Source organism: Sorex fumeus, unplaced genomic scaffold (genome assembly GCF_029834395.1).
Source record: "Sorex fumeus unplaced genomic scaffold, SorFum_2.1 ptg000047l, whole genome shotgun sequence".
In the NCBI taxonomy this organism is placed as follows: domain Eukaryota; kingdom Metazoa; phylum Chordata; class Mammalia; order Eulipotyphla; family Soricidae; genus Sorex; species Sorex fumeus.
In genome coordinates, this window is record NW_026606104.1 from 46,782,403 (window position 1) to 46,801,430 (window position 19,028).

At 41.1% G+C, this 19,028-nt stretch overlaps 2 protein-coding genes across 2 annotated transcripts in view; one reads left to right on the forward strand and one right to left on the reverse strand.

Moving 5' to 3' along the window:
* Window positions 1-18,732, reverse strand: part of SNRNP40 (small nuclear ribonucleoprotein U5 subunit 40) — a 35,032-nt gene extending 16,300 nt beyond the window's left edge. Inside the window, exons 1-5 of the mRNA XM_056123269.1 lie at window positions 18,555-18,732; window positions 16,080-16,209; window positions 14,512-14,605; window positions 13,068-13,233; window positions 4,508-4,630 (exon numbers count right to left, since the gene is read on the reverse strand). Of these exons, the coding sequence (XP_055979244.1) occupies window positions 4,508-4,630; window positions 13,068-13,233; window positions 14,512-14,605; window positions 16,080-16,209; window positions 18,555-18,698 (657 nt within the window). The 5' untranslated portion in view covers window positions 18,699-18,732. The remainder of the gene's footprint in view (window positions 1-4,507; window positions 4,631-13,067; window positions 13,234-14,511; window positions 14,606-16,079; window positions 16,210-18,554) is intronic.
* A 164-nt stretch (window positions 18,733-18,896) lies between these two features.
* The window catches only part of ZCCHC17 (zinc finger CCHC-type containing 17), a 52,570-nt gene continuing 52,438 nt past the window's right edge, over window positions 18,897-19,028 (forward strand). The window contains exon 1 of the mRNA XM_056122940.1: window positions 18,897-19,019. The gene's annotated coding sequence lies outside the window, so the exon portion shown is untranslated. The remainder of the gene's footprint in view (window positions 19,020-19,028) is intronic.

Consider the following 19,028-nt stretch of genomic DNA (forward strand, 5'->3'; position numbering starts at 1 on the left):
ATTCAGTCAGTGCTCAACTGGTAGCTATTATTAAGCAACCCCTGAAAATAACTCTGAAGCCTAAATGTAAAAACGTTTACATAATCTATTAAGCAAAAGAGGAAAAATGCTAAGTGGTATTTTTATCTATACAGACTGCAATTATATAAAAATATACTAAAGGGTTAGAGAGATAGAACAGAGGATGGATAAGGCGCTGGTTTTGAGTGAGGCACCCTTGGTTTGATCCCTGACACCACATATGGTCCCCTGAGCATTTCCAGGAGTTATCCCTGAATGCAGAGCCACGATTAAGCTCTAAACACCATCAGGTGTGGCTCCCAAACAGCATAAAATATACAGACATAAGGGCTGGAGCGATAGCACAGCGGGTAGGGCGTTTGCCTTACAAGTGGCCAACATGGCCGACCCGAGTTCGATTCCTCCGCCCCTCTCGGAGAGCCCGGCAAGCTACCGAGAGTATTCGATATGCCAGACACAGTAACAACAAAGTCTCCAATGGAGACGTTACTGGGCCCGCTCGAGCAAATCGACGATCAACGGGAGGGCCTTTACCTTATTAAAGTCAATGGTCTAGAATGGCATATGGGAAAACAACAGAAATTTTAAAGTCATTGGTATTATACAAAATTTCTCCCAAATTTAATAATACCATGTAGTTTTTCTCAGTAAAAAAAAGGTAGAAAATCCCTGTAAGCAAGGTAGCTTCCTCATCTGGAAATGAATTCCGGTTGAATGTCAAGGCAACACACAAGGAAGACAACTCCACTTTTCCCATCAATAACTCATTCAGATGTGTAACTCAACATAATCTATATACAATCATTTTTGTGTCAGAATATTTGCTGCCTCAATAATCAAGAAAGCTTGAAATATATGGCAGACAATTTTTGTTGAAGCTGTTCCACCTTTTCAGAGAGGCATTGTTGAAATTTTAAAACTTTTTTTTTTTTTATTTTGGGGCTGAAGAGACAGTATAGCATCCCACTTGGTTCTCCGAGCACCGTCAGGAGTAATTCCTAAGTGCAGAGCCAGAAATAACCTCTGAGCATTGCCAGGTGTAGAAAAACAAAATGTGTTTTGGGAAGGTCAAGTGATATGCTTGATACCCTATCAGTAGCAGTACGTAAATCACAGTATCTGGAAGGAGAAAAGAAAAAGGAAAGAAAAAGTGCCTGTTAGAGAGGCAGGCTTGGGAGGGTGTGGGAGGGAAAAAGGAGACAGTGGCAGAGGGAAATAGATTCTAGTGAGGGACTTGTGAAGGACTCACTAGCGTACTCCTGGAACAATAAATTATTAAAATTTTTACTTTTAGGGGGGCTAGAGCAACAGTACAGCGGGTAGGGCTCCTGTTTTTGCATGTGGTCTACCTGGGTTCATTCCTTGGCATCTTGTGTTTTCCCAAGGACTGCCAGGAGTAATTCCTAAGTGCGGAGCCAGGAATATTCCGAGTGCCACTGGGTATAGCCCCAAAAGAAAAAAAATTACTTCTCAGTCATACCTGGCAGTGCTCAGGAGTCATTCCTGGCAGTGCTCAGGGGTCTGAATAGGGTGCTGGAGATCAGACTCAGGTCAGCACATGCAAAGCAATTGCCCTACACACTGTGTGATTTCTCTAGGCATTGTTCAATATTGAGCTGTGTAACAACAAAGAGAAAAGTGTAATTAATCATCTCTCCTAGCACCTGGTTGCTATTTCCAGGTTTTTATCCCAGAGGCCTGCATGGATTCTGTGCAGGGTCAAAATGTTTCTGGGATTTGCCAGATAAAGAATGAGTAGGGCTCTAATGTAAGCAAATCCCTTATAAAATGGCATCAGCTGCTCAGTGGACATTAGGGAATCCGAATAATGGTAGGCAATGTTGGAGATTAAATAAGACAGCCCCTGCTCTCATAGAGCTTTCAGTCTAGTATAGGGAAAACAGACAAGTGACAGGTCTGCACAAAGTGCAACAGCAGAGAGGACATGAATTTTCCTGTAAAAAGACTGAGATTGGGTTTCAAAGAAAATGAAGGACTCGAACAGGTTGTGCAAGACATGTTTTACTTAAGTAGAAGGGTATTCTCAGGAAATGATAATGTGTGAAAGATGAGTCTAAAATAATTACTGGATTGTAGGGAATTTGGCAAAGAGAGTGTGACTCTATAAAGCTTGAGAGGTGGACAGGAAGAGGTTAAATCGAAAAAGGTTTTGAATGTCTGGTGGTTTGGACTTCATCTCCTATACCAGGAAGTCAAAGAAAGGTTGAGAGTAATGGAATGAGTCATGTCTGCAACATGTAAAGATCCTTCCACCCAGATAACAAAGAGATATGAGTCCAAGATATCAGCAAAAATCTATTTTATCCCTTTAATCATTACATTAAAAAATACAATTGGGGAGATGGAGTGACAGTATACTGAGTAGGGAAAGTGCTTTACAGTCAAACAGTATTTGATCCCTGGCACCCCCATATGGTCCTGAGCCTACCAGGATTGATTCCTGAGAGTAGAGCCAGAAATAAACCCTGGGCACCCAGTGAATGCGGCCCCAAAACCGAAATGTGTATGTATATATAAATTTAGGGCCAGATATAGCGGTTAGGGCATATGCCTAACACGCAGGCAATCTGGGTTCAATTCTTGGCACATGATCCCCAAGCATTGCTAGGTGTGACCTGATATCCCAGTACTAAAGGGCCTAAGGACTAACACATTTATGGGTCCCTTGGCCAGGTTGGCCAAGACTTGACAGTGGGTCCCTGAACCTCTTGAGTACTGTAAGGGAAATACACCCCCCTCCCCCCAAATATCAACCAAACTCTCATTCTGACTAGAATGTAAATCCTATTCTAGGATTACAGGAAATGCCAAAACACTGTCAATCAGACCATTAAGACACTAAGCAAAGGCACATTTTGTTTTTTTATTCCTCTTCCTCTAATTCCTTGATCTTATTTCTAGTAAGAAAATACAAGCTTTCTACAAACAGTAGAATGTTTCTATTCACAAACATATATAGAATTTGTTCAGCTAAAAAAAAAAAATCCTTTGGATGTGTTTTGGGGTCATACCTGTCAGTTTTGGAGGCTACCACTTTCATTACTCAAGTGGACCATGCTCTATAAAGGACTGAATATGAGTCTTGACATGCAAAGCATGTGTACTGGCCCTTCGCCATCATGAAAAAAATGTTTGCCTTTTCTCTTCATTGTTGTCATGTCAGAGGTTCACACTCTAATTGTGGTTCTGAGGATCACAATGTCAGTGCAACCTGGATCACACTTTGTGATGTGGGATGGTGCTGGAAATTGAAGTGTCTATGCCTTAAGGCAGGTAACACTACTTGAGCTACTTTTTTAGGTCCCCTCAATGGAGATTTAACTTATTTTAATTTCTTGGGGAGGGTCTTCCCCAGTAGTGTTCAGAGGACTTGAGTTCACTATTAACAATACTCAAGAGCAGTGAAGGCCTGATGGTTCAGTGATGAGGCCCACTGATTCAGGGGTAGAGGGGTGGCCACACCATTTCAGGGATAAAACTTAAGGTATGTGTTATGTGTCCCTGGCCCTACCAATTCATGTTTTTTTGGACCACAACTACTGGTGCTGAGAGGCTACTCCATATTGCCTCCAGTCTGTAACTTTTAGGGGACCATACAGTGCTGGGGATGGAACTCGGGTCTCCTGCAAGCAATGAATGCACTCCATCCTGTGGCGCTATTTCTGCAGTCCAACAAGTACCTTATAAGCTCATAGTAGCTTACTGATCTTGAGCACTTGTTTGACAAGTCACAGGATAGCATTAGTACATTAGGTTCTCTCAGGATATCTCCTAATGTAGATTTCTTAGTGCATTCATTATAATCATCTGAAAATTAAGAAGGATGGACTAAATGTCTAGTCCCTTACAGGTTAAATATTTTCTCAATCTATTTCTGATTGAGTCTTCTGAACTCAGAAGTTCAGAATTACTAAGAACTTCCACCTGGGAAGTTTCCTTTCTTTTCTACTTTTCAATAAACTTTTCTAAGTTTGAAAAAAAAAAAAAAGCCCTATTTTTTCAATTATACAGTCCTTCTGAGTCCAGGTCATTTACATTCCACTAAACATGTGAAAATGAAGTTGCTAAACAGAGGAAAGATGGAATTCTAATGGTCCCCTATTTCCTTCTCACACTTTTTTTTTTTTGGCGTTACACCTGGCGATGCTCAGGTGTTACTCCTGGCTCTCGCTCAGAAATTACTTCTGGCGGTGCTTGGGGGACCATATGGGATGCTGGGAATCGAACCTGGGTCAGCCGTGTGCAAGGTAAACACCCTACAAGCTGTACTATTGCTCCAGTCCCTTCTCACACTTCTTATACAATAGAACCCAGGTAGGTTGTGTGTTCAAGACAAGCACCCTATCTGCTGTACTATCATATCTCTTTTTATTTAGTATTAAGTGTAAATCAACCACAGTATCAGAAGCTTAAAAAGGTGAGTGGAGTTAGGTGACAGGGAACATAACATAAATAACAAACATACCTTGATATCATTGTCTATTCCACCAGAAATAATCTGATCGCTTGTGTCATTGAACGTCACAGCTAACACCTGGTAGGTATTCTGAAATGTCTGGATCGCTGCTTTCTTCCTAATGTCCCAAAGCTGAAAGAGAGAAACAAAAGAGTCTACTAACTTAAGAATTATATGGGATACTTCTAAGTCCAATGTAGTAGTGAACACACCTCTAACCTAGGTCCCATCCCAGTTCAAAAACTTGTCTGGACAACTGAAATACCATGGCAAGTGAGGATTTACCAAAACATTCGAAGGCTGTAGGAACAAATTGTTTGCATCATATTTTCAGACAAACATTTATTTATTTAGGTTTTCGGACCACACCTCAGAGTTTACTGATTTCAGGGATCACACATGGAAGGGCTTGAAGGGCCATATGGGATGAAGAGAGATCAAAACTGGTCAGGCACAGGCAAAGCAAGAGAACTATCCACTGTACTATGTCTCTGCCACCCTAGCAGACTAACATTTAATGAGCACTCTGAATCGTAGTAAGAACTCTTTATAATCTTTTAATTTACTCTGGGGTTCCAGCCTTTTTTCAGCAATACACAATCCACATTTCTATTGCCAGAGGAAGCAGACTAGACCTTATTATTTTTCTCAAAGAATTGTAGTTGGTTTATTTTTAATCTCTCTGAAGCTCTGAAAGGATAACCTCAAGAGGTCTGCATTTACTGTTTAATATGGACTCTCTCAGAGCAGACGCAAGGTATAACATCTGAGGTAAAGAATAGACAAATAAAAAAATTGGGGGCGAAAGGCTGGAGAATGAGAAAATTTGGAGACAAAGAATTTTGAAAAGCTCTGATATTTTCCCAGAAACCCACGCATAGGGCTATGGCTAGGGATATACTTAAGATGTGAGCAAGTCCTAATCTCTCACTTCTTGGAATACTGCAGGCAGGTTCACCTTAACATAAGGAGTACCAGGGATAAAATCCAGGTTGATCACAGGCACCGCAAAAACCCCAACTGCTATATTAAGCTCCAGACTCTTCCCTCACATTTTCTAAATAAGAAAATTTCAATGAAAACAATCTTCTTTCAAAAAAAACAAAAAAAATCAACATAAGAGATCAAAGACCTAAATGTAAAAGCTAGTATAAAAATTTTTTTTTATTTTTGGTGGGAGATAGGGGGAAGTGGAGTTTGGGCCACATCCAGTGGTACTAAGGGCTTATTCCTGGTTCTACACTCAAGTATCACTCTTGGCAGTGCTCGGGAGAACATACGTGGTATCAAGGGTCAAACCTGCGCATGCTGAATGAAAAGCAAGTATCCTACTCAGTCAGGTCTTTGAAGCTATACTATTACTAAAATAATAAAATTCCAAGAAATCTTGGATTTGGCAAAACAATTTTATTTCTGTTTTTTGGACTTGTTTCTGGGCTACACGTGGCTGTACTTAGGGCTTACTTCTAGCTCTGCACTTAGGAATCATTCCTGGTGGGTTTGAAGGAGCATATATAGTGCTGGGTGATCCAATCCAGTTCGGACATGTGCTCTGACCATTGTACTACCTCTCTCCAGCCCCAGGCAAAGCATTAAAAAAAATTTTTTTTTAATTTATTTTTTAAATCATCATGAGACAGAGCACTACAAAATCGTTCATGATTGTGTTTCAGTCATATAATGTTCCAGGCATTAAAAAAAAAAGTCATTTTTTGGAATGCCAGCAGAATCACAAGTGATTAAAATAAGACAATAAAAACTACAAACTCAGGGTATAGCTGCCTTGCATGCAACTGGATACGGTTCAATCCTTGGCACCTCATATATTCCTCTGAACATCACCAGGTGTAACCCAGAACAAGGAGTTAAGTCCTAAGCACTGCTGGGTGTGGCCTACTCCCCATGAAGTTACCAATACCATAAATTTAATTAAAAAATTCATATATAATTTTTACACACAAAATAATTTTATATTTTTGTTGAATTAAGCTAGTATGTTTCTTTAGTCTCTTTTAGCTTGGAGGAATTTCTCATACTTTGCATGAATTTAATAACCTTGACATTTCTCATATAATAGTCACAGGACTATTACTGTTAATTTGTAGTTGATTGATGTTTCCTCATGATTAGATTCAATTTATGTACGTTTGGCAGGAATACCAATTACAAGATACTACATTTTCATTGTGTCCTATCAAATGGCTCACAATTCTGATTTTTCTCATTACCAGTAACATTTAGTTTGGTCATTTAATCAAGATGTTCTCTGGACAAGCCTTCTTGCACAAGATGTTCCAGGCTCATTTTGTACTTTCTTTGTCCAGGCCTGAAATAAGGAGCACTGGTTCTTTTTATTAGAAAACTATTAAAAGGCCAAGAACTGCACATCTAGTAGTAAATGTGTTTCTTGTTGTTGGGGATTGGGGTGGCAGTCTACCTAAACCTTTTTTTCTTTTTTTGGGTCATACCCAGAGATGCTCAGGGGTTACTCCTGGCTCTGCACTCAGGAATTACTACTGGCGGTGCTCGGGGGACTATATGGGATGCCAGGGATTGAACTCAGGTCAGACGCATGCAAGGCAAACACGCTACTCGCTGTACTATCGCTCCGGCCTCTACCTAAACCTTTTCAGTGGATAGTTAGACCTTAAATACTAAGGTACACAGACAAAATTACATACAAAGACTCATTTTTATTCTCTTCAACCAATTTATTTATATACTGAAAGTTTCCTTTTTCTGTATTGGCATCCATTAACTGACATTGAGAAATGTGCCTTCATTATAACTATATTAATTTGATCAAAGCTGTATGTACTGCCAATTTTTCATATCCTCTCCGACCCTCTCATTCCCTTACAAGGATGTCCTTTTCTCTATGTTCTAATTCTCCTTTCTTACTGTTCTTGACCCTCTGTGTGAATGCCCTCTATATCCTGCTCTGACTAGTATCCTTGTCTAAGTTGCCTTTGTTCAGAGAGTCATGCTGATCCTAAGCTCAGACTTTGTTAATCATTTCCCCACCATGTGGGCAGCCTCAGCTCAAGTTCTGAGTCCCAGAATGTAGATGGCCTTTTACCTAGTCAGGACCAGGATGCGTACCCTTCTTCACCCGCCACTCTCCCACACTGGGCTACTTGTCCTGTGTTGCAATGGGCTATCTCTGTCCTGTGTACACATTCTGTCTCAGTGTAGCTCTGACATCCATGCTGAGCAACATTCACCCACCCTACCTCTAAACACCCTCTATATGGAGCCAGAACTATAGTACAGCAGGTAGGGTGGTTTGCCTTGCATACAGCAACCCTGGTTTGGTTCCCAGTCTTCCATACAGTTCCCTTAGATCACACCTCCAGGAGTGATCCCTGAGTGCAGAGCAATCCCTGAGCATTGCCAGGTGTCGTCCAAACCCCCCTTCCCCTGAGAAAAACACCAAACCAAACCAAAAAACAAATAAAAATATCCTCTTTTGTCTATGCAACACCCTGAGAATTAACTGCAATGAAAATGAACCGTATATATAGATATATTGGATTTCACTGAAATATAATCTATATTACACTATATTGTATTTTTTTAGGAGGAATTTACCAAAATAGCTCGAAAGCTACTAGTACAGATAATGCCCCAAATATTACTTTACTGAAAATACACGGGTCATTTGAAACCACAGCTTTCTGTTTGTTTTTGTTTTAGGGTGACACCCTGCCATGCTCAGAGGTTACTCTTTGCTTTGCACTCAGGAAATCCCTCTTGGCAGTGCTTGAGGGACCATAAGGGAATCAAGGAATTGAACTTGAGTTGGCAGTGTGCAAGGCAAGCGCCTTACAGGCTCTACTGTCTCTCAGGCCCCTGAAATCTGTTATTTAGAACACTGACAATTAAAAAAGCAAAAAAAGCAAAATGCCTTTTTTTCCCCTTAGAAAAACCAACATTAGGCTAGGGACATAATGGGGTACGGCATTTGCCTTGCAGGTTGCCAACCCTGGCTTGATCTCCAGCAATACACATGGTTTCCCTCAAGCAGCAATAGGAATTATCCCTCAGTACTATCAGGTGGCCCCCAAACCCAAAACTGAACAAACCCCAATAAATTACCATGTTTAAAAATGATTTTTTCTACTGTTGGGTGTTTTCTGAGATGTTTTATTTGAGGTGTTGGGTGTTTGAGGTATCAAGATGTCATGCATTCAAAGAAGGTAGTTTACTGTTGAGTCGTAGCCCCACCTTGGCCTCCCAATGATTCTTAAAACACAGTACCATTTACATGAGCATTCAAAAAAAATTTTTTTTTTGTGATGTGGCTGGAGCAATATCACAGCGGTAGGGCATTTGTTTTGCATGCAGCCAGCTCGATTCCTCCGGCCCTCTCGGAGAGCCCAGCAAGATACCGAGAGTATCTCGCCCGCATGGCAAAGCCTGGCAAGCTACCTGTGACGTATTCAATATGCCAAACACAGCAACAGCAAGTCTCAAAAAACTGGAGACGTTACTGGGCCCGCTCGAGCAAATGGATGAACAACGGGAGGATAGTGTTTTGTTTTTGTTTTGTGATGCCAGGAATCAAACCCAGTGATTCACACATACAAGATGTGCACTTACCACTGAGCTATATTCCTGGCCCAGAGGTTAAAACAAACAAACAAACAAACATGTACAAGATTTACATAAGGACAACTTCAGAATTGGAATGAATGGGTCATAGTATAGCAGGGATGATGTTTGTTTCACACATGGTTGACCTGGGTTTTATCTCTGGCATCCCATTTGGTCTCCGAGCACTTCCAAGCTCCCTCTGCCTGAAGGCAGAGCCAGGAATAACCTTTGAGCATTGCCAGTAATGGCCCCAAACCAGAAAAACCAAACTCCTCCACCCAAAACTGGAATGAACAAAATAAGGATTAATTTTTTAAAAATGGAGATATTCCGTATTCAAAGACTTAGTAATTTAATATCATAAAAATGTTAACTCTTGTCCAGAAATAATAGAGGTCAACATTCTTGCTAGAGAGGTAACACAGAGGCTAATGTGTATACACTATCACTGCAAACATGGTTTGAATCCCTGGGACCACATATGGTTCCAGAGCATTACCAGACATGTCTCTGAGCACAGAGCCATCAGTGGCCTCTGAGCACCACCAGGTGTACCCCACCCAAATGTCAATTCCTCCCAAACTGATGTTTAAATTCAGATTCACATGTAACCAAAACCAAAATTACTGTAAAGTGGGTCTAGGGAGATGGTTCAAAGGGTTAAAATACATGCTTTGCACATGGGAGCCCCTGGTTCAATCCCAGGCACCCAATACTCTATCAAACACCAATAGGAGTAATCTGTGAGCAGAGCTGGGTTTGACCACAAAACCATCAACCAAACAAAAACCCCCAAACTCAAAAAAAAAAAAAAAGCATGTTATTTTGTGTATTTTATATGGAGAAGCAAAAAGAAAAAAATTCTTAGTAAGATATTGAAATACCATACAACTGAAAAACTGATACTATTTGACTTCATGATTATTATAAATTTACAGGAAGTAAGACAATGGGCTTAAGTGAGGAGTGCTTGCCTTGCACATAGGTGACCTGGGTTCAAATCTATGGCATTACACATGATACCTCAAGCACCACCAGGAACTGATCCATTAACACAGAGTCAGCAGGAGTATACCCTGAGCACTGCCAGGTATAATCCTCAAACCATATCAAAATAAGACTAATTAGACACAGTACAGTGTGGCATTAGTGAAAGAACAATGGAAGGGAATAAACAGCCCAGAAATACACCCCAATAAACACTGTCAAATGATTTATGATTAAGGAATGAAGTATAGTTTCTTCAACAAATGGTACTGAATTGGACATTCATATGCATAAAAATTAAGTTAGACATAGATCTTACACTGTTCAAAAGAACTAACTAAAAATCGATCACAGATTTTGAATCTGAAACTCCAAGAAGGTAACCATAGGGAAAAAAAACCTAAAAGACTCTGGGAATGGTGATGATTTTTAAGATAAAAGAGTAAAAGAACAGTTCATGAAAGAAATAATAAGTTGGTCTTCATTAAAATTAAAAAATGGTGAAAGAGGGGCTGGAGTGATAGTACAGCTTGTTTTGCATCAGGAATCAACCCAGGTTTGATTTCTGGCACTCCAGATGGTCCACCCAAGCACCACCAGGATTCCTGAGTACAGAGTCAGAAGTCCTGAGTACCCCAGGTATGCCCCCCCCCCAAAAAAACCCAAACACCCCCTGCCCTGCCCCTCGCCCCCCACCTCCCCCCCGCAATGGCAAAAGAAAATACTAAGAGGCTAAGAAGATAAGTTGCAGACTGGAAGACAATATTTGCAAAAGATACAACTGATATAAAGAACTGAACAGGGACTCTCATTCTTCCTTCATTTAGTTAGGGAAGCAAAACCACAAATCATCTTGATTGACAATCTGGTGAGTTATTATAAAAATATACTTTGCCATACCATCATTATGCTCCTTGGGGTCATACTAAAGGAAGAAACTTTCATCCACATAAAAAGCCGCACACAGCTGTTTACAGCAGCTTTATTTGTAAATGTTAGCTCCTGGAAGCAACAGATACACACATACATCTAGAAAATGGATGATTATTTTGCACCAGAGGAATTTCAAGACAGAAGTGGAAGAATATAAGAAGTCAATCTGGGGGGTGCAGGGCGCGCAGGGAGATACTGTAAAGCTGGCAAGATGCTTGCCTTGCACAGGGCTGATCTAGGTTTGGCCACAGGAACCCCACAAACCCCTCCAAGCCTCGTTAGGAGTGATCCTCAGTGCAGAGCCAGGTATAAGCCCTGAATACTGCTGGGTGTGGCCCAAGATAAAAACAAAGCCAATGTGCAAAAGCTAAATGATAGAACTATGGAAAAGGCAAAACAATCACTGCACACATTCAGGGCAATGAAATTACTTTATGATACTATAGTGATACATGTGTCCTTATACATTTGTTCAAATGCATAGAATATATATATATATATATTTGGGTACCTAGGATGTATTGATGTAGGTTCATCAATAAAGACTAACAAGTTTACTGCTCTGGTGGGAAGTACTAATAGTTAGGGGAGGTTGAGGGTGATTTTATGCATGATGTACCTGAGACAATGACATAGGGAAAAGCTCTGTACCTCAAGTTAACTTACCATGAACCTAAAAAAGCCCAATTCAATCCCTGATATCATGGCTTCCTCTAAGCACTGCTTTGAGTGATCTGCAGGAGTAGTCCCCAAGTACTACCAAATATGTGACCCAATTATCCCCTAACCCCACACCTGTATAAAGTCTTAGTAATAGTAAAAATCTCCACTCCAGAACTAGGGAAATAGAATCTTGGTGTTTTTAATAGGTTTTTCCTTATGATTCTAATTGTTGAACTAAATCAGCATTTTTCAACTGGGTTCACATAGCTATCTGTGGGTCCCCTAGTCCAGAGAACATAGATAAAAACCATGTAGATTGGGGCTGGAGTGATAGCACAGTGGATTTGCCTTGCATGCAGCCGACCCGGGTTGATTCCCAGCATCTCATATGGTCCCCTGAGTACCGTGAGGAATAATTCCTGAGTGCATGAGCCAGGAGTAAACCCTGTGCATTGCCCAGTGTGACCCAAAAAGAAAGAAAGACAGAAAAAAAAATCATGTAGATGGAGTAGGCATGAGACCAGGAAGCCAAATGGAGGATGATGGTCAGGAAAAAGTTGAGAAACACTGCACTAAATGACCTTTAGGATACCACCCTATTTTACTAAAACCATGTATTTGAGCTTTTAAATTAAAATACATTTTCTATCACTTCACAAAAGCTCTGTAAGGCATGAATATGTCAACTGCTACTTGAAAGACTAAAAAACTGACGATCAGAGAAGCAAACTGCCCAAGGTCACACAATTAAGTAGATAACTGAGCTAAGAACATAGTTCAGGTGATTTATTTGAAGTCAAAAAAGCTCAATATGGCTCAAATATTGTTCTGTAATACATTTAAAATACCCGCATTATTTATTTTCAGTTTTGGGGCTATTATCTTTATTTTAAAGTGCTAAAACAGGCCAAGAGATAGCACAGGGGATCGGCACTTGCCTTGCCTGTGGCGGAGCCTGGTTCATGTTTTGTTCTGATATGTTTTGTGCTGAGTGCTGCTGGAGTAAGCTCTGAGCACCACCAGGTGTGGCCCCTGAAACCCAAAAAAGTGAAAATAAAGAGAGAAAGAAAAAGAGAGGGAAAAAAAAGGTGGGGGGCTGGAGAGAGCGTAAGAGGCAAGGTGGTTGCCCTGCATGTGGCAAACCCCAGTTTGAATAACTGGCACTACCTATGGTCCCTGGAGCATGGCCAGGGATCACTTCCTGAGCACAGAGGCACAAGCAAATCCTAAGAAACACTAGGTAGAGGCCCAAGTCCCTCCACCCCCCTTATCCCACACAATCTAAAGACAAGTGTTAAAAACAAAGTTGTGGAAAGGAGATTGCAGAACAGATTCCCAGGTTTCATTATGTGTCACCTCAAAAACTGCAATTCACATAGTCAACACCCACCTTAACTGTACCATCGTCACTGCCAGTGCAGACAAGCTGAGGGCCCCTCCTGGCCGGGTAACAGGAATTCACAAAGGAAGTATGTCCCTTCAGCCTTTTAACCCTTTCACCTGTTTCACTGTCCCATACTGCCACAGTTTTATCTGTTGATGCTGAGAAGAGCATACTAGAAGGTAAGAGGAAGAACAAAAAGAAATACGTGAAGACAAACAATATATCAACCTATCTTTATACTTGGCAAAATGTCCAAGATCGCCAAGATGTTATACTCTGACAACCTGGGATATAAATACTAGAAAAATACACCTCACCTTTCTTTACAGAATCCTGTTATTTTAGAACCAGTTTAGAACCAGGGTCTATTTTTTGATATATAACATACATTTATATGTATTTCCTTCCATGAATCTTCACGACATACATCAAATACAGCAATTTTTCTCAGCATTTTCCTCTGTGATAGATAACAGTTTATATATAAGGTAGCTTTAATCACTCCTTGCTGCAGAAGTTACAATTCCTAACCCAAAGGCCGAGCAATTCAAACCATTTCTCTTAAAAGAAAAATCTCTTGTTTCTGAGGATAATTTCTAAATTATATTTGCTTTTATAATGTTTTCTTTAACCAGTAGGAAAAATGTATACAATTGACCCAGGAAATCCTAAATTCTAGAGGCAAGAGGTAGAAAATAATGAATGTCTAACAAAATGTTAATGGAAAGAATTACTTTTATAACCGTATTTCCAAATGACCAAAATTATGCAATAATTTATCTATGACAGACAATGTGCAATGCTAAGTAAATATGTTAATGAATACTGTTAGGGGGAAAGCAGCAAACACGATCGTACTCAAACTATAATCTTACACATATGCAATAAACCAACCAGTGTTAAATATGCAAAAGGCTCCAAAAAAAAATCACAATCATCTTCAGAATGAAAGAAATATGGTTACTTTCCTATGTTTTAAAAAAAAACTTTTAAAGCAAAAATAGCTTATTGAAAACAATAAAATCAGATTGTTTTATGCAGTAAACTTATCCGGGCCATAATATTATAGAGATAATGTATTTACAAACACAAACTTAGAACAATAAATATGTTACTTGGGGGTGACAAGAGGATAGTGCAGCAACTGCTCCAAATAAGCTCTGTTTGACATGTTTTTGTTCTGTTTTTTGGGTCACACCTGGTGATGCTCAGGCTTACTCCTGGCTCTGTGCTTAGGGTACCATATGTGATGACAAGGATCAAATGGGTCTGCTGTGTGCAAGGCAAGGGTCTTACCTGATGCACTCTCTCTGACCTCAAATATATGTGTATGTGTACATATATATATAAAATATGTGTGTATATATTTGAGAATAAACAAAAGGATAAATTGTGAAAGGATAATAAGAATTAGAGAAGCAGCTGTCATTCTATCCTGTAGAATACTCACCTGCCATCTGTGTTATAATGCAGTTCCATCACTGCTCCACTGTGCCCCTTCAGTGTGGCATAGTTATCACAGTCACCGTAGACATTCCATAATACTGTAAGGGACACAGGGATTCTGTGAGTATTGCTAGGCAAAAGAAAACTCATCACTGGTCATGAAAAGGCTACTGAGGAATTTACCAACAAAAGTTCTGAAACTAGACTGCCATTTAACACTATATTACTGATTATACCAAGTAATTTTCCTGATACTGAAAGCAGACAAAAATCACATTCCATAAGTTAAAAAAAAATTAGTTAATGGACATGCTTTTTTTTTTACATCTTGAGATATCTTCTATAATTTTGAAAAATTGGCACTCTATTTGCCTATGAATATAAGCAGATTAAAAAATGATGTATAACATAGGAAACCACAACTGACTTGAAAGTTGCACGGCAAAGATATTATACTACAAATACTCATCTCCTGAGAACTATGTACCTATTATAGGTATTATGTACCTCAGTACCTGGGGTTAAATGAGGTAGGTGAATAAACAATTACTCAGTGAAGTAGCTTGTTCAAGTAAGGAGTGGTTTGACGAGCATTATTAAGGAACACTATATACATAATAAGGGCTATATGGACAGCCGTTATTTATTTGATAAAGTTTCTAGTTTTTATAAAATTAAGAATATCAATGAATCAAGAATATTTTGCAAAGTATCCTAAGCCTTCCAGATGTTTGGCCACCAGTAAGTTTAAGGACTAAAGAATATCTAAGGATCACAGAACACTTGTGTCAAAAAGGTCAGTGAAAATACTATTATACATTGCAAAGAGTCAAAGGACTCTTTTCAGTTCACAACGGGGCAAGTTATACCAAAAGAAAAACTTATCAGTTGCTTCTATTATCTCTTTTGCCATTCCCCAAAGTGATTTTTTCTACTAAAATGGCTGCTCTTGATTACTAGCTAAGAATGACGTATACAGGAATACGTATACGTACCTAGAGAATTGCCACTTTAGGATATCTCTCTCTTATTATCTATTTTCCCACTGTTCTCCTTAGCCTGCTTGGCCAAGATCTTCTGTTTGACTTACTGGTTCAGAACTTGACTCCATGAAAAAGAGATTCTCAAACTAGAACAATTCACTCATTACTCAGAAATTTAACAAAACTCTTATCACAACATGAACCCAAGTTCAACATCTAAGACTTTCAGCATTTTCATGTCCCCATTATAGCATGTTAGCTAAACAATTTGTTGTTACTCAGACCGATACTTTCTAGTCACTGAAAACTTAAAAAAAAAAAATCACTGGCAAAAAGCAATCACTTCAAGAGCCGGAAAGATAGTACCGTGGGCATAGTGCTTGCATGTGACCAACCAGGATTCAATTCCTGGCACCACATATGGTCCCCCAAGCCTTGCCTAAAGTGATCCCTAAGCATAGGGCCGACAATAAGCCCAGAGCACAACTGGGTGTGGCCCAAAAGCAGGGGTTGAAGGTGGGGCACAGCAGTGAATTAGGAAGCAATTACTTTAAACTAAAAATTAAAACTAATTCATAAACTAACTTACATATTAGTCGGTCAAATCCTGCTGATGCTAAGGTGGATCCATTGGGGTGAAATTTGCAGCAATATACTTCTCCCTCGTGTCCTGAAAGAAGCATGATTGGGGCTTGAAGAGAGGAACATCTCGGAGGTCCCTAAACAAAAGAGATAAGTACAGAGAAAAAATTAAGTACATAGTAGTTGTCATACCAAGGCACAGTTGCAAAACTGAGGGGAGGTGGTGGTGTGCAAGATTAGAGTGGCTATAGAGGAAAAGATAAGGGTTTGAAAATTAACGAATGTCTCCTGATTTAGAGAATAACTCCCCAAATTATTCATTACATTTAATTTGAAATACTGACCGGCTGAAGTTTTTAGTCTGTTTTTTTGCACTAATTCTCCTCACTCTACTACTGTCCCCTAGCTTACTTCTAATTAAGTATATTCAAACACATTTCCTGCCTCAAGATTTTTACACTTGTCATTACCCCTGACAGACCAATCTGTACCTTCCAGTATGAGTCCTTTCAAATGTTTTAATTCAGAAATTCTTTGCTTCACTGTTGGTTCATCTGGTAGTTTCATCAAACTCAAGAAGTATCCCATCTTCTTTCTGTATTCTATTAGTGCTTCTGTATTTCCTCACCATTGGAAAAGACGAGTAAGGAGTGGCTGCTAAAATCTCAGAGCTGGGACGAATGGAGACATTACTGACATCCGCTCGAGTAAATCGATGAACAACGGGACGACAGTGATATAGTGATATTTCCTCAGAGCATTTATTTTTGCAATGGCAGGGATTAAACACAGGGACCCACCCATATAAGACAGGCACCTTACTGCTGAGCTACATCCCTGAGCCTATTTATATATTTTCTTTTCCTCAATGAGAAAAAAGATATGCAAATGCAGGGACTCCTCCCATCATTAAATACTATTTTTTAGTCTTCTGCTCATCTACTGAACGAATAATGAAACTGTCTAACAACAACCCTACAGGGTACAAATTATTTAGGAATATAGTTTTGGTCATCGAGACTTGGAAATTCACCAAAATTTGGGCAAATCTTTTTACTTGTCAGACAGAAGTAGACTATCATAATCACCAACTTGTGTCAGGAGTTTCTAGTTGCTTTCATTTATTAAAAAATTACCATCTTCAAGCCTGGAGTACAGTGGGCAGGGCTCTTGCCTTGCACAGGGCCAACCTGTGTTCAATTCCCAGCACACATATGGTCCCCCTGCACACAGCCAGGAGTGATCCTGGGCAATGAACCAAAAATAAGTCCTGAGCTCCACTGGGTGTGGTTCTAAAATCACCCTCCTCAAAATAATGTGTCAGGCACTGTTCAAGTAGCACTGAACAAAATAAACAGTTTGTGTTCTAGTGGGAAAGTGGAGGATAATAGGACTGTGGAGAGAAGAAAAAACATATAGTTATACATTCTTGGGAAAGAAACAAAGCAGGAATGTGGTTATTCCAATTTCAAAAAGGAGGGATCAGCAAAGGCCATATTGAAAAAGAATAGTTGAGGGAAGATTTGAAGGAGCGTATAAAATTCATAGGAAAAATTTTTAAAAAGCGCATTTTCCAGTGTAAGGAGCAGTCAAGGTTAAGTTTGGGGGTGGGAAGTGTGACCGGAACAGGGAGGGCAAAGAAAAATGAGTAGATCAGCGAGGGAACGGGAAAGAGCACAGGCAGAAATGGGCTCGTCCGACAGTCACGGGGTGTGATTCCTCCAGCTGCAGGATTGACAGACAAGACCACCGCGAAGAGAAACGGGAGTGAGATCGCGCCGGGAGCGTGGAAGCAGAACGATGCAGACTGGAGGGAGGGGGACCGGACAAGTCTGTGTTTAATTTGGGGCACTGGACACAGGCTTCCCCTTGCACCCAGGCGTGTGATCGCCGCCTACGCTGAGCAACGGGTGCCCGAGGAGCACGCACCCTGGCTTAAAACGTTTCCCGTTCGTTCATCTGGGAAGTCCATCCACAAAGTGGAACTGTAACCGTTGCTAATTCTTAAGCTGTTGCCGAACAACCTAAGTTGTCACAACCAAAGCACTTGGGGAGGCGGCTCGACGATTGTCAGCAATTACGCGCTGCTCTTCACGCCCGGTCTGGCAACCTGCCCGCCGTCCCAGGCCCATCCATCCATTCATTTCCTTCCTCCCCTGCCTCTTCCTCCCTCCGCTCCACTAACGTGTCCCAGCGCTGGTTTTATGCCGGCTCCCCGGCAAGTGTGGGGACGCGAAAGCGCGGACGGAGATTTTGAACTCACTGCCCTAAAACTACTCGATCGCCAACTCCCAGGGTGGGCGACAGGTCTGAAGCCGGGAAACGTGATGAAAGAGGCGCCGGGTGTCAGGCACTTTGGTGTTTGATAAAACTTTAAGTCCGGGTTACAGCCTCATTCCGCCGCCCCGCACTGCGGGGAAAGGGCCCAGGGCAGGGAGAGAGGATGAGATGAGGGCCCAGAGGCTCCTGCTACTTCACTTACTGCTTGCAACAAAGCTCCCGGCGCCGCCTGCTGCTGGCCCGCTCCGGGGCCCGACCCCGCCGCTCCCAACAGCAATTCATGCCGCGGTCGCTTGACTGGGACCAGCGGCAATTCTGGGCCCTTACGCTTCTGCTGTTCTATCATGGCGGCAACCGCTCTCCTCAGCGCCGCCACTAACCGCGCCGCCACCTTCCGGTAACACCCGATTGGCTCCGATGTAGCGTTTCCTCACGAACTTCCGGCTTGGGAAACCCAATCGACTTCTAAGATTTCCCTTCTGCACCGCCCTCCATATCGCCTCCTGTTATTGGCCATCTTGCTGTGATGTCACGCGAGTACGATCCCAGGATTGGCGGAGGGAGCTGAGTCCCGCCCCAGCGCGCTGGGTCTTGTGGGTGAAAGCGCGCTGACTGGGTTTGGCGTTTCGCGCACTGCAGCGTTGCTGAGACCCGGAGTTGAAGCCGGGTAAGGTAC